This window comes from Equus caballus, chromosome 5, assembly GCF_041296265.1.
Source record: "Equus caballus isolate H_3958 breed thoroughbred chromosome 5, TB-T2T, whole genome shotgun sequence".
Classification (NCBI taxonomy): domain Eukaryota; kingdom Metazoa; phylum Chordata; class Mammalia; order Perissodactyla; family Equidae; genus Equus; species Equus caballus.
Genome location: NC_091688.1, coordinates 38,582,287 through 38,596,862, shown reverse-complemented (window position 1 = coordinate 38,596,862; position 14,576 = coordinate 38,582,287). Strand labels below are relative to the sequence as shown.

Sequence of the window (14,576 nt, the reverse complement as noted above, 5' to 3'; positions counted from 1 at the left end):
TTTCAATGACCCAATCAAGGCAGATCAGCAGGCTTCTAGATTCCAGATAATACAGGGTGAGAGCGACAGGATAGTAGTCTGTGGGGAAAATCAGGAAGCCTTGTGAGAACTGATCAGATAAAAGCAAAATCTCTTTGAGTAGACAGAGCAGATCCCCAAATGTCTGTTAAGACATTTTCTTCTCTTCTATGAAGTTAGATTTCTCTACTTATTTTCCCATTCTAGGAAACAGAGAAAGAGTTCCACATCCTGACTAGAGTAATATTTCTATGTTCTCTTTTAACTAACCCTGCCTAAAAGGCTGTCACCAAGAAGCTGGCACACTGCTTCCCTGTGGGTAGAAAGAGCACATCACACAGAGAAGCAACTGTGGAGACTATGAGATCTACTTTATTAGATAGCATTAATGTAGGTATATTGCAGGTACTCAACTTAGCCCCAGAGTCTAAAGTTGTTGATTTTTAGCATTGTCTTGATTCTCTCCTTTGTATCGTTCTCTCTTGCCTCATGCTTGCAGACCCCAAAGTCTGAGTTGATAAAATGAAAATGATATTATCTTGTTGGTATGAGGCACAACTTTGGACCTCCTCAAACTCTTTCTGCCTCTTCTTTTCCTTTCTTCCAGTGGAAGCCTCATAGCCAATTTTTCCTTAGATAAACTAAAATGCATTTGTGAGATTCTTCTTGTTAAATGCCAATTATGTCAGCAAGTTCTATGTACATGGACAAAAAAGGTATTTTATTATGGTCATTCAGGAAGCACAACATCTTTTTCCAAGCGTCATGAAAAAGTCTATGATTACAAGATGCTGCTCTGCTACTGAAAGAATGGTCTACTCTTACCAAGGAATAGGAGAGTAATGAGGTGTCATTAATTGTTGTGATCACCTGAAACTTGAGGAAAAGAGTTCAAAAAGACTCTAAACTTTCCCTCAGGTTCCACGTAATCATCTAACCACATACCCTTTCAAATGTTCCTTTCGTTGTCTCCTTCCTTTCACGTTCTTTATAGACATGGATCTTGCCTTGGTAATGGCCAGTACTGTCACAGTAACAGGCCTGGACATCCCAGGTGTGTTAAGGAGGCTGGAGAGGCCAAAACCAATGCCAAGGGGTCAGTAGTGAGGAGAAGATGACCGGGAGCTCATCTTCCCCAGCAAGAGGGAATTCAACAACTCATATCTCCAGGCAATGATGGGGGTGTTTAGCTCAGAGAGCAAGGCATAAGCAATTGTTCAGACTCTTGCTGAGAGGCTGAGGGAGTGGTGGCTAAAGCCAGCAGGCCCAATGCTCATGCTGGGCCAATCAGGACCCATGAGGAAGCAAAGGATACTCGGGGCCTGTGAGGGTCATGTCAAGCGTCAGGAAGCCCAGGCTCCTGTCCTGTAAAGAGAAGAAAAATGTACAGTAATGATGGGGATATGCCAAGAAGAGATTATTTCATTCAAGCTCAAAGAGACAGAAAGGAGAGTGGGTCCCAGAATAGGAAAGAGACCCTCCCAGAACCTAATCACTCACATATCCCACACTGATGGGAGCCAAATCAGAATCTGGTGCAGTATTCTAGGGACTTATCCACCAGATTCCTTGTATGTCACAAACAGTATTCATGTATATTAATGCATCTTATCCTCACACACTCACACAACACTTCAAGGCAAATGGGCACAAGTGTCTCCCTATTTTGCAGATGAAAACACTGAGGTCCTGAGCAGTTAAGTGACTATCTAAAATTAGATAGCTTCAACATGGCAGCAGCAGGGCTAAATCTCTTCTTTTCTAGGCACTGGCTGCTCCTCACATCCTTGATCAGCTATCAGCTCTTACCTAATTCCTCAGCTGGGTCTTTAACCAAGCAGCCCCACACAACCAGCTTCCTACCCTGGTTATAAAACTGAGCTTCAGACCTATGGCTCTCTTGAGTCAGCAACCCAGGGGCTGCACTTGCATTTCCTGGCTCAAGTTGAGTCAAGCCTTCTTCGTAGAAGAGGTCTACAGTTCAGGGCTGGTATCCCGGCCTCTCTGAAAAGACTCTCTCATGGGCATTCCCAAAGAGCCCCCCACCCCGGAATCATGCCCCCAGATTAATTTAAAATCTGGGGAGTGACAATACAAAAATAGGATGGGGTAAAACCATCATCCATAGTTTAAAATTAGGGTTTGAGGGTTAAGGTCATCTAAGAGAAGTAACCCTGAGTTAAAAGTCAAGACTGGTCATTTCAATTCTACCATTTGAAAGGAATTTTTTATGATTTTTGTAAGTTGCTTATTTTCTCTGATTCTTACTTTCTCCATGTTTAATATAAAGGTGTTGATCCAATAATTTTCAAAACCACTCTTGCTCTCACACTCAGTAATTGTATGGTATGGGTTTTTATATTATTATTCTATTCACTACTAGAACTACTCAATTATATCCCTTGATTTGCGCATAAAGTAGGTGACTACTATGGACAGCTATATGGCACTGGTAGAGCCACCCTCATCCCAGAGTTCACCCCCACCACCCCTTCCTCACCTCCCTCTGTGCCAGTCCTCATGAACTCCATATACAGGACTTACCTGAGCAGATCACAGCCACATCTTCCTTGTGTTTGCAGTTGTGATATCCCCACAACCTGTGCCCACACTCCTCCAGGGAATACTCCTCCCCTGAACAATGAACATCATCCAGCCAGATGGTGCCATTCCCAGGTCCAAATCTTCTCCGGACTTTGACAGATGGAAAGAGGGACTGTCCACATTCAAGTTGCTTGCACACGACCCGGTCCTCCTTTTCTCCCCAGCCATCATCACAGACAGAGCCCCATTTGCCCTTGTGCAGCACCTCCAGTCGCCCAGAGCAGCTGTTGTTTCCTCCTACCAACCTCAACTTAAAAGGATCTTTGGTGTGCAGGAGGAAGTCAGGGGATGGAGAGAAGCATGGAAAGAAGAAAAAAATAAGAAGATCATCCACATCCTCATTCAAATCTCATCAGTACTTTTGAAACTCTCCTCCTGCGTTTCTATGATTATAGCCCCTTCTCTAGGTTCCAATCCATTTGGCTGAGGTCTATTCTTTAACTAGGATCTTTTCACTTCCCCATTCATTTTATAAAAATCTAATATTTATAAATGACTATCTAGTAGTTTTTAAAAGTTGAAGAATTCAACAAATACATGGAATGGTGTGCCCTGTCCCTATTATATAGAATTCAATGTAATAATCATTCATGTTAAAATGGTACTTAATAGTGTTTAAAGAACTTTCATATACAAAGGCAGGTGTTATCATTTCCATTTTAAAAACTAGAATTGATGATTGACACAATTAAGTAACTTTGGCATGGTGATTCAATGCATGAGTAGTTCTTGTAAACATTGATTGAATGGAATTTCACCTAATTGAATTCATGAATTAACCTAGTCTCTTGATTCATAGGCATTACCTTCACATTCAACCCACATGTCCTCATCGTGGGTGCAGTTGTTCATTCCCCAAGGCTCAGAAGGGCAATCCTGAAGGCTTACTTCTTGTCCTGAGCATGACACGTGACTCAGCCAGATGGGCCCTTGGCCCTCGGTAGCTTTGTTGCAGGATCTTTTGGTCAGTATGGCCCTCCCACACCCCAACTGCCGGCACACCACCTTTGCATCCAAGAGGCTCCAGCCTGTTTTGCACACGGTGCCCCACTGCCCTTGGTGCTTCACCTCCACTCGCCCATTGCAGGCCCCGGTGCCACCAGCCAACCGCACACTCTCTGGAACTGTGGGAAAAGAAAGAGGAAGTGTCTGTTTCCTACAAGAACACAGACTTCCCAGAAAATGCATGCATGCCTAATGTACACATCTCTCTGTTCTTGGTGTGTAGTACAATGTATTCTAGAGTGCTTAGCACTGCCTAATAGATGCTTGCTGAAAGAATGGATGAGTGAATCAACGAAGTGAATGTTATTTCTCAGTTCCAAGTTGAATCATCAATTATTTCTGTAGCATTTTTTTATTTTTCAAATTATTTTAGCATTAAAATTTTCATTTGTTTCTCACAAGAGGCAGGTAGAGGCATTTCACAGATTTTTTTTAAATAATAATAAAATACAATAATAGCATATACAATGGGTCCAAGGCCAAAAACCTTTCAGCTCAATTTCAACATTATCATCCAAGTATCCCAGATTAGAGCTCCAAATCCTCAATCTTTCTAAGAAATAGGAATGAGACCTCATCATCAGGGCACAAAGATTTAGTGATTGTTTCCTTGGTAATAAACTGAGGGCTGACAAAGAGAAGACATGTACCAGTCTCACAGACAAATCGCAGTCTAAGAGGAAGAAAGTGTATGCAGAGAGGGGAGAAATTATTAATACATGAAAGCAAATATATGAAGGGAGTAAAGGAATGCAACAATACTATATATATATATATATATATATATATATATATATATATATATATATATACACACACATATGGTTGTGTTGTGTTGGTTTCTTATGAGCAGCTCTTGTCTATCTAACTATACGGTGGACTCCTTGAGAACTTTAAAAGCATACACTATACTTTGCAAGGTCATCTCTTCCCCACAACTCCACCCCAAGCCAGAGACAGGATGCACTATTCAACAAACATTTAGTGGTTGATGGATCTGTGTATGTCTATGTGTCTGTAAAGGAGAGAAACAGGTTCTCATATACATTGTAACTAAGAGGAAAGCATTAGGTCAACCAAGAAGGAGTAACAATTCTAGGTGAGGCTAATGTTTGTCTCCCGGGCCCACAATTGAGAAAGTGTGAGATGTAAAGGACAGAGAGCCAATTTGCCGTTGTGTGAAAGTCCACTGTGAGAAATAAAAACAAACAAGAGTGATCATGTAGGATATGAACAGCTGGAAGATAGTCCTTGAGCCCTGGAATACTCACTCTCACACAATGCTCCTGCAGCCTCATTGTCTAAGCAATTAAAAACGTCTTCAAGCTCACATTGAAACAGTGTATCTTCCATCCCATTGCAATCGACGTCTTGGATGAGGAATTTTCGCTCTTCTTCTGATGATGGTTTATATAAAATACCACTGGGTGTCCCCCTGGCTTCTCCACAGCCCAGCTCTCGGCATACCACAGCAACGTCTTTGATGTCCCAGCCATCATCACACACGGCACCCCAGTGACCTTCCTTTTCCACTTCCACCCGCCCTTCGCAGCGGCGGGTGCTTCCCACCAGTCGCACTCTGGATGAAGATCCTGCAAAGAAATGGAATATTGGCTGGACATGTGGGAGGAGCCCGGAGAGTACTCAGGCATGTACTCAGTCATCTTGGAACTCTTCCACCATTCACAGAGGGTGTGAAAAGTTGGATGATGAGAAAGGAGGAGTCAAAAGGGAGGGAGAGAAGAGCTTCAGGACCCCATCTCTGCATTCTGTTTTGCAATACTCTTAACTGTACCCTACCAAGAAATTGCACTTCATGACACCTAGATATGACTGCTGGTTTTTGAGTTTGAAGATTAAGAGAAAGAGGTTAGTCAAACATCCAGCAGTTTTTAGAATCCCTAGTGGTCAGAATTGGAAGGACCTATAGGGGTCGTCAAGTCCACCTGACTATTTCACAGATGAGGAAAATCATCCTCATGAAAATGAAGGTCATATAGTCATACTGTCAAATAGTGGAAGTCTCAAGTCAGAACACGAGTATAGAGATATCTGTTGTGTCTTTTCTTCTTCATAATGCTGTTTCTTCCCATGGTAGCCAGATGGAGGCAGAGTGTCTTGATATAATTTGGGCTGATCAACCTGACTCTCTCTCAATATCAATGATCTACCCCTACCCATCCTTGTTGCTATGACATTTTCCCATGTCCAAGAACCCAACTCAGAAGAAATACAGAGAGCAGTGGGCAAGGGAAGAGTCAGAGCCTCAGGGTCTCAGAACCCCAATACTTAGTCTAGAAAATTCTAGGCATTAGGGATAGGAGGGAGATTCCAAAGAGCCTCCAGATAAGTTCTGAGTAATCCAGGACTTGTTCCTGCTTCCGAGCTACAACTCTAGGGGTGGAAAAGACTAATAGAAATTCTTTCCCTTCCACCAGGTTATAAACATAGAGTAGATATGGTGCTGTAGGGAGACCAAGGAAGAGCCTGTCAAACAATACACTTTTGTTGAGCACATATTAGATTCCAGGTATTGTTTTATAAACTCAGGGAACAGTGATGAACAAAATAGCAGTGTTGCCCTCAAGGAGATTATATCTAATAGGCTTGAGGCAATCCCACCACTTCCCCTGCAGCCCCAGAGCAATATAATGAAATAGAAGAGCTAAATTTTCCATGCCTCCATAAAATAGGGCAGTTGACTGAGAGAGATCTGGTGCACAGGGAAGGGCCACATTTGGACTGGTGGACTGTGGCCTATTGAGATATAAATAGTATAACATATGACAACATGGGCCACATGGGATGACCCAGATGCCTATGTGAATGAATTATGACTTCTGAGGACCAGATTTCCCACTGCCTACCTTGTCTCAATTCTGCACAAACTCCGTAGGACTTGGAATCAACTCCAGAAGAAGTGGTTGAATGACAAAACTCTGGGCTGGCTGATTTTAAACTGCACTGAGAAGTTTATGTTTGGTTTGATCATTTGTTTTGTTTTTCTCTTTTTCTTCCATAACTTTTTGGGGGGGGGAAAGCAATATGAGGAATGGAGGCTAGAGATAGAATTCAAAATCTACCTATAAAAAACTAAGAGAAGTTTCAATTTTGTCACACCAAAGTTTAAGGTGTACGAATCTGAGTACAAATATAATACAAGAAGAGCCACCTAGAAAAAACTTTTGGGTCATTGTAACTAAGGTTAGAGTTTGGATAAGGATTGTTGCATACCCCAGGAAATAGTAGCTATCAGGATCATGCCCACGTTATTTTATTTGATTTTGAGCTACAAAATTCTGGCTTTAAATGGGTTTTCATTTTCCATGGAGAGGAGGACTAGAACAACTCCTAGGAAAGAAGAAATATGTAAAGAAGAAACACAGAATAAGTATAAAAGAAATCCAGCTTGAGGGGAGAGAAGGGCTGAGAAGAGATTTGAAAGCTAGAGAAAAGGAAGAGTAGAGGGGCTCATCAGGGCAGCTGTGTGCTAGACATTGTCTTTACCCTACTTTGTTAGCTGAGGGCTTCAGAGAGGGACCTGGGGTGGAGGAAAAACATCTTGGAACGTGGGAAGACTATAAAGAGAGCAGCTGCCCCCCTGCACCAGCAGTGAGGGACAGCCCCGAAGGCCAGAGAAAAAAAGACCAAGTAATCTGAGTGTTGGACTGGGAACCAAGAAGCAGCACTCCTTAAGGAATCAAATTGCATCCAGCAAGGTGTAGGATCCTCCACATCCATAGCACAGTCTGTAGTTTTCCCTTTCTGACGAAGCCTCTATCATCAAAAGAAAGAGTAAACTGAAGGGATAATGTAAAAGAAACTGATAATCCACAACCAACTTCCTTGAGTTTGGACCATCATGGCCTTCCTCTCCCAGAGACTCATTCTGTCTGTGCAGCCCCATTTTCTCTTCAGTTGAGCAGTTTGTGCATTGCTCAAAGACTCCTCACAGAGGTGGCCAGTGGCGTCTGAAATTCAGTCTGAATTCTGCTGGTCAAGCCATGTGCTACACAGAAGCAGATGCATTTCTAGTTCAAAGGTGGCATTACAGCTGGTAGAGGGACCTGGAAGTGGTAGCACTTCGCAGGGCAAAAGGAAGTTTATTTCCCAAATATGCCCCCAAAGGGATGAGGTGCTTTCTAAGCCTGAAACAAAGCCATCTGATACTTGGAGGTGGCCAAGAGTCTTGGGCCACAGAAGCCAAGTGGGAAGGAGTCCACTTTCAGGACAAACCACCCAAATTCCTTCTACACTCTGGAGGTGAAAATCCACTCATATAAGACTGAGTGGGTGGATTGGGAAACCAGAAAGGAAATCTACTTGGGCTTTTTTGAACCAGAGCGTCTCTCTGTGACCCAGAAAACTTCAAAATTTCCATTCTCCAGAGCTTCGAGGGCTCCCTTTCAAGATCCCCAAAATCTTACCTAAGAGAACAGGTCCGGTGCAAATAGCTGGGGAAAAAAAGAAGGAAGTGAGTGAGATCATGTAGTCAATTTCCAAGGCTTTCTTAAAAAAAATGCAACTCTCTACAAAACCTTTACCAAACTTTGTGGGACAGGTAGAGTGGTAGATAGAGAGCCTCCAAAGTCAGTCCTGTTGGGACCTTTCTTTTCTGGAATGACCAGCCTCAATGGACACATGGACACTGGCTAGGAACCACAAAGACCAATTCTATAACAGCAGACTGACCCATCACGTTCCCTTTACGTTTGATGTTGGCTCTACCCCAGGCATGGATAGATTTGGTTTTCTATTCTAGTCAATCAGATTGATTGGTGAATACTGCCTGAAGTAGAAGTGTGGTGATACAGCCTCTAGGCTCAACAGGAAAGCATGCTGGAGGCCACAGGAAAGACACACTGGTGGGGGAAGGTAAAGACGCCATGGCAGGTAGCACAGAAAGTAGGGGAAAATGGTGGTATTTGTCTACGTTCACTGGCACTGCACTTAGACCAAGGGCAGCAGACTTTTTCTGTAAAGGGCCAAATCACAAATATTTTAGGTTTTATGGACCATATGGTCCCTGTTACATCTACTCACCTCTGCCACTTCATCATGAGAGCAGCTATATATATGTAAATGCATGAGCATGACCATGTTCCAATAAACCTTTATTTATGTACGCTGAAATTTAAATTTCATGTAATTTTCGTGTGTCACAAAATATTATTCTTCTTTTGACTTTTTCCCACCATTTAAAAATTTAAAAACCATTCTTCACTTGTGGGCTAAAGTTTGCTGACCCCTGGTCAACAGATCAGAAAGCAGTTCCACATTTAGTTCCAAACCTCCAAGTTTAAACACCTGCTGGCACATATTCAAAATATCAGAGTTTCCTCCTATAGTATCTCTGTGTGAATCAACTCCTCCATATATTAGGCTCCCTCCTAAAGCTGTAGAAAGTCCTGAGCCCTGTGACTGTCAGCGGTCCCTGACACTGAGGCATTTTGAACTGCAGAATTCACTGTCTCCCCACCACCTCACCTTATAGGATATTTCTAAAGGAGCTAATATCTTTGGACCTCCAGCCTACAACTTTTCAGGAAGATCCAAGTACAGCACTTCAGTGGCTTGTCCTGGGACATTTTCTTTTTTTTTTTGGTTTCCAATAATTTGTTAATAACTCCATCCCTTAATCTTTAGGACGTGGCCACTTTCAGACTCAGTGAAAGCTTGTCTGCAACTATCTAAAACTCAAGGTTATATTATACATAACATCCTAATGTCTAGTAAAGAACACAGAACATGTACATGCAAAGGAAACTGAACATGCCAAGCCTGATATGCAGATGTGAAGTGATATAGACCAAAAGTTTAAAAGCTCTGTAGCAGAGTCAATAATTACGAGTAAAGAGACCATAAAGACTTCACGAAGGAGAGGGGATTGAAGTAAGCCTGGGAGATTCAACAGTACCTTCATGAAGGGTGGGACTAGCTGTTAGGTATATAGGCGATGTACAGATGTTTAAGAATATGCCCAGCAGCTTACATAGAACACATAGGTGCCCAATTGAGAGACCAGAGTGAACTTCAGTGATGCACTGGATCATCAAGACAATAAAAATGGATGTGATTAAGGAAGAAACCTAGAAGTCATGGTTAGATGCCCTAAGTTAGTCATCCTGTGAAAAGGCTCTTAGCAAACCTCTGAGGAACATAAACTTGTCTTCATTTCATGGATGATAACAAAATTTCAGAGAGAGATGGTAATTTAAAAATTCAGACAGCTAAGAAATCAAAGAACAAGGATTAAAACTCAGATCTCTTTGACTTTGAAATCCCCATTTATTCTAAGTTAATTACATAATAAAAAACTTGGGGAAACATTGTACGAAACACTTTTGAGAGGAAACTGAACAATATGATCAATAAAGATATTTGTCTTACAGTTATACTTCTTTTTCTTGCTTTACCTGCTGCTACCCATGGTCCATCTATGTGTCTTTTTATAAACAGTACATCTAGGAAAATTAATGTAAAAAAGGAAATGGGATAAACTATTATAAATATGTCAGTGCAAATATAGGGAAGTAGAAAAAAATTTGATAATCAAAGCAGATTATAAACTGAGTACAGATTAAGTGACTTTTGGGTTTATAACAGTTGCTAGATATAGAGAAAGGGTAGAACAGAGAGAAGACTCTCCTTGAAAGATACCTGGATCTGCACCAGCTAGGCAGGGAAAGAATTCTCCTGATCAAAGTCCCAGAGTACTCTGAAGCCTAAACCAACAGGGGCAGAGATACTCACCAAGGATCAAGGAGAATAGCAGAGCCATGACCCAGGCAGCTTAAGATGACGAGCTGAAATTTAGGACTGGAAGGAGGCCCCAGAGCAGGAATATTCAGTTTTGGCTGCAAGTGTGCTGAGAGGAGAGAGGCGAGAGGCAGGCAGGTCCTATCAGCAGCAGAAGCCTTATCAAATGACCAGAAACGAATGGGCTCAGGGGCAGAACTGACAAGGCTGGACTTGCTGAACTCAGCATATCCCAAGAGGAAGGGAGGTGTCTGTAACCAGCAGAAAGATGCTGAAAACAAACAAAAAAAGACTTTAAACTGTTATGACTTGGTTCTGCTATAATGTCAGCTCCATCCATTTCTGTTTTAGTCCTTTCACCATGTAAACAGGGGAAGGAGTTCTCACAAGGAAAGGTTGGTTCCAAGAATGTGACCACTTCACATTAGAAGATCAGGTAATGCATGACCTCTATGTATGAATCATGGGGGCAATAGGCCAATTTTGATTCCTTCACTCCAGCTGGAAGTGCCTAGAGAATATAGAAACCAGACACCATAGACTAGATCCAGAGTTGCCCTTAGAGGTGCCATAATCCAGAGTCAAGACCATAATCCAGAGCCAAGGTGTCTATCTCTGCAGGTTGGCTTTATTTACTTCAAACCAGCTTTTCAAGTGCTAAGCAGAGGGCCTAGTACATGGATCTACTCTTTTTCATTTCTTGTCCTGGTTAATGCTCACCTTTGGAGGCTGAGTAGAAACAAGTCCCTGTGGTAATGAAATCAAGTCATTCTTAGTTCTAAGATATGGTGGGATAGGAATTGAGCAGGAAGACCATCAGTATTTCCAGGTCCCCCCACCTTGCTATTGAGTATAGCTGTGCCTCAGAGCTATTCAATTGCAGACCACTCAAGTACTCAACTACATACGCTAAAATCACTCCCTACTGTTTCAAGCAGAATAATATTTCCTCTATGATGAAACATCTTAGCTTCTCTGTTATATTCAGGTCACACCTCACAAAGCTTATTTCCTTATGGGCATTCATTTATAATCCGGTATTTCTTCATTTGCACATTATTGTATTCAGTAAAAAATTTTTAACAGCCATGAGTGCCAGGTGAATGTGATAGGTGGAGGAAGTACACTGATAAATACGGGATAGTTTGGCACTCTAAAAGGTTATGGTCTAATAATTTTAAAGCTTGTGAAAACAACTGCCGGGGAAGAAAGTATAAGAAACTTTGGGAACCCAATGGAGGAAATGGTCACCTCTACTTGGGGCTAATCAGAGACTTCACAGAGATGATGACATCTAAGCAGGACTTAAAGGATGAGTAGAATGAAGAATTAGAATGGGAAAAGGGTTTCCTATGCACATGCAGACAAATGAAACAGCATTCTCCATTTAAGAAGCAACAGGTAGTTTGGAATGGCTGGATCACAGCCTGCTTGTTGGTGAGGTGTCAGGAGGCATTCTTGTTGAAGGGTCCAGATGCTGGATGATATGAAGGCATCAACACAATCCAGATCATTGAGGGTCTATATAAATGGGTTGGTAAATGTGAATTACTCACATCCTTCCCTCTCCAGCTTCTGAAATGATGCACTAACAGACACCACAAGCAGAAAAGGCCCAAAACATCAGCTTTACTGTTAATGAGGCTACGTTAGATTGCAACTGGAATCCAAAAACCTATGCATTTACCTTCAGCCTTCAGGAGCCAGACCTGCCCTGCTGAGTTTACTTGGAGGAGAAAAGACTTCATGTGGTCTGTGGGCAGATAAATTGACCCAGATTCAAGATTCAGATGTATTTCTCCTCCTCTCATGTGGAAAATCAACTGAAAGAAAAGGAGAGAAAAAATAAAGATGAAAGGTTTGTCCTCAATATAGTATTTTATTAACAGAGTCAAGAACATGAAGAAAGGAAATGGAGGGTTTTTCAGTCAGAAGGGCATTATCCCAAGCGCAAAAGAAGCCACTGTAAGATGTTATGAATTTTAGAGTATGTGTTCTGACTGCAGCATGCAGAAGGAATAGGAATGGGGGAAGTCTGAAACCAGGGGGACTCATGAGAGACCACTGCACCGGTCCAGAGAGAGCAAAGAGGGTCTGAACCGACAAGGTGGTGAGGGGTTTTGAGGGGAGGAAATGAGTATGAGAGAGAATTAGCTGTAGAATCTATAAAAAGACTTTGCTATTTGGATGTGAACATAAGGGATAATTAGGGGTTTAAGATGATCCCCAGATTTCTGGAAGGGAAAAATTTCATAGAAGGTAAATAAAGATAAATGTCAGCAATGATAAGTGGAAAGTAGAACACTATACCTCATAGTCTCAGTGTTTGGGGGTGAAGTGGCAGATAAGTGAGTTAACAGGAGTCAGGAAGACTGTATTGGATGGGAAGCTTCTGAAAAGTGGTAAAGGTCTGAAATAATTACTAAGAGGAAAAGGGACCTGGATAAAGACAAGTGATATGACTATTTTTCAGCATTGAGTTAAAAACCTGCATTTGTAAGTGACATTAGTGTGCCCAGTTGTGAAGTCCCCTCAAGCTACAGTCCAAGGGTTGTGTGTGAGATTATCAGCCTGATTGATTCAGAGTTGGACACTTGTAGGGAAAGTATGTTGGAAGGTTGATAAAGCTGGGAGTTCAAGCTGAGAGAGCAACTCAAGTGACCTACAAGACAGAGAAGATCAGGAAATGGGCTGATAAAAAATGAGAACAGAAATACATTGCAAGAAAGGGGATTTCACTGAGGAAGGACTGGGGAAGGAAAAGTGTTAGACAGTTCAAGGGGTGGTAAGTTGTTCAGAGATTTGGAGAGGAGTGTTTACAGGTTTAGAGGAAAAGCAGGTCTGAGCAATGATAAGTCCCAAGTCAGGGGACTGAAAGAAAGTGAAGGTGCAAGTTTCAGAATCTAAGGGTTTAGGGACTTGAGAAGAGGTTATCAGTAAGAGGCTTATCCAGATAAGGGAGATGGATGCAGGGGATGGGGAAGTCCAAAGCTGTGTGGAAATAGATAATTGTCTGGAGGACATCAATATTTAACACATATAAGAGCACAGAAGTGGGGTGCTCTAATGAAGGATGAGCAACATGTTCTGCTGGTTTTGCATCAAGGTGAAACCCAACTGACAAATAACTGAGTATGTCAATTATTGGTGGTCTCTGTGAGAGTAGGAAAACATCTGAGTTGTTCCCTCTGAGTTATACCCAGTACTCAGCATACAATAAATGATTGCTAACCCTGTGAGTGAATGAATGATTATATTGGCAGCCAAAGAGCGTCACCAAGACTTTCAACCATCAGAACACCATCTCTTGTCCATTATGTCCAGATTGTCTTGTATGAGCTGGGGGATAGAAGTCATAGGGTCTCCAAGAGGAAAAACTATTAGGAAATATATATTCTGTCTATTTAGGGTTTGCAAAAATCAAAGGAAGATCTGAATAGCTAACAGGATATCAAGTCAATCAGGGGTCCACCATTGTAATAATAAGATAGATTATTTTTTCCAGGAAGACTCATTTCATTCACGCTTAGTGGGACAAGATTTTTGATGTGTACATGTCTTACATAGAATTGGCTTTGAAACTGGGTAGGCTTGAGCCCACAGGTAAGAGTCACTCAAGTGTGCTTCCTGGGTGGGAGAAGGTAAGGACTGACATTCTGAGATGGTTGCCAGAATGACTAGGGCTCTCTTGGGCTGCCCTTCTATAATAATTGGTCTAAAACAAGATTCTGGTGAGTTTGGCTGCTCTTTCCTGTGTACATCTGTAAACACCTGTAAATAACATCATTGATTCCCTTCTGTTGCTCTCATTTGTTTATCTTCCTCTCCACCTCAAGCATCCAGGATTGAGAAGTTGCTCAAAATAAGGAATACATCCAACACTAAAGGTTGAGGGAGCATAAGCACAATCTTTTGGAATTTAGAATAAAACCATTTCATGGAATTCTTGAGGAGAAAACAAGATCTCCATATGGATACTACAGGAAATTATATTTTCGACTCACCATGAGAAAAATCTGAAGACAAAATAGGTTGTCCCAGAGATCATGACCTATAACTATAGGTGTTTAGTCATATGGCCTGTTAATAGATATTCCATTATTTGTAGTTGGTTGATTATTATTAATTTTTTTGTTACCAAGTCTCAAAATTGCAAAAACATTCTAAACATGGTCAAGCAAAAGATCCTA

At 41.7% G+C, this 14,576-nt stretch overlaps 1 protein-coding gene across 1 annotated transcript; it reads right to left on the bottom strand.

Moving 5' to 3' along the window:
- Nucleotides 1-368: 368 nt before the first annotated feature.
- On the bottom strand, nt 369-10,657 carry CD5L (CD5 molecule like). Its single transcript, XM_005609987.4, has 6 exons — nt 10,381-10,657; nt 8,055-8,081; nt 4,899-5,219; nt 3,429-3,746; nt 2,563-2,883; nt 369-1,383 (listed from the first exon to the last, which is right to left on the bottom strand). Exons 1-6 carry the CDS (start codon nt 10,406-10,408, stop codon nt 1,355-1,357), a joined length of 1,044 nt encoding a protein of 347 aa, XP_005610044.1. The 5' UTR covers nt 10,409-10,657; the 3' UTR covers nt 369-1,354.
- Nucleotides 10,658-14,576: the final 3,919 nt, after the last annotated feature.

Coding starts and splice junctions, on each gene's coding strand:
- CD5L (XM_005609987.4), bottom strand. CDS start 10,408: ATGGCTCTGCTATTCTCCTTGATCCTTG. Junction 3,747..4,898: donor TGCAGGAGCATTGTGTGAGA/GTGAGTATTCCA, acceptor CTTTTCCCACAG/TTCCAGAGAGTGTGCGGTTG. Junction 1,384..2,562: donor TGTGGCTGTGATCTGCTCAG/GTAAGTCCTGTA, acceptor TTCTCTTTACAG/GACAGGAGCCTGGGCTTCCT.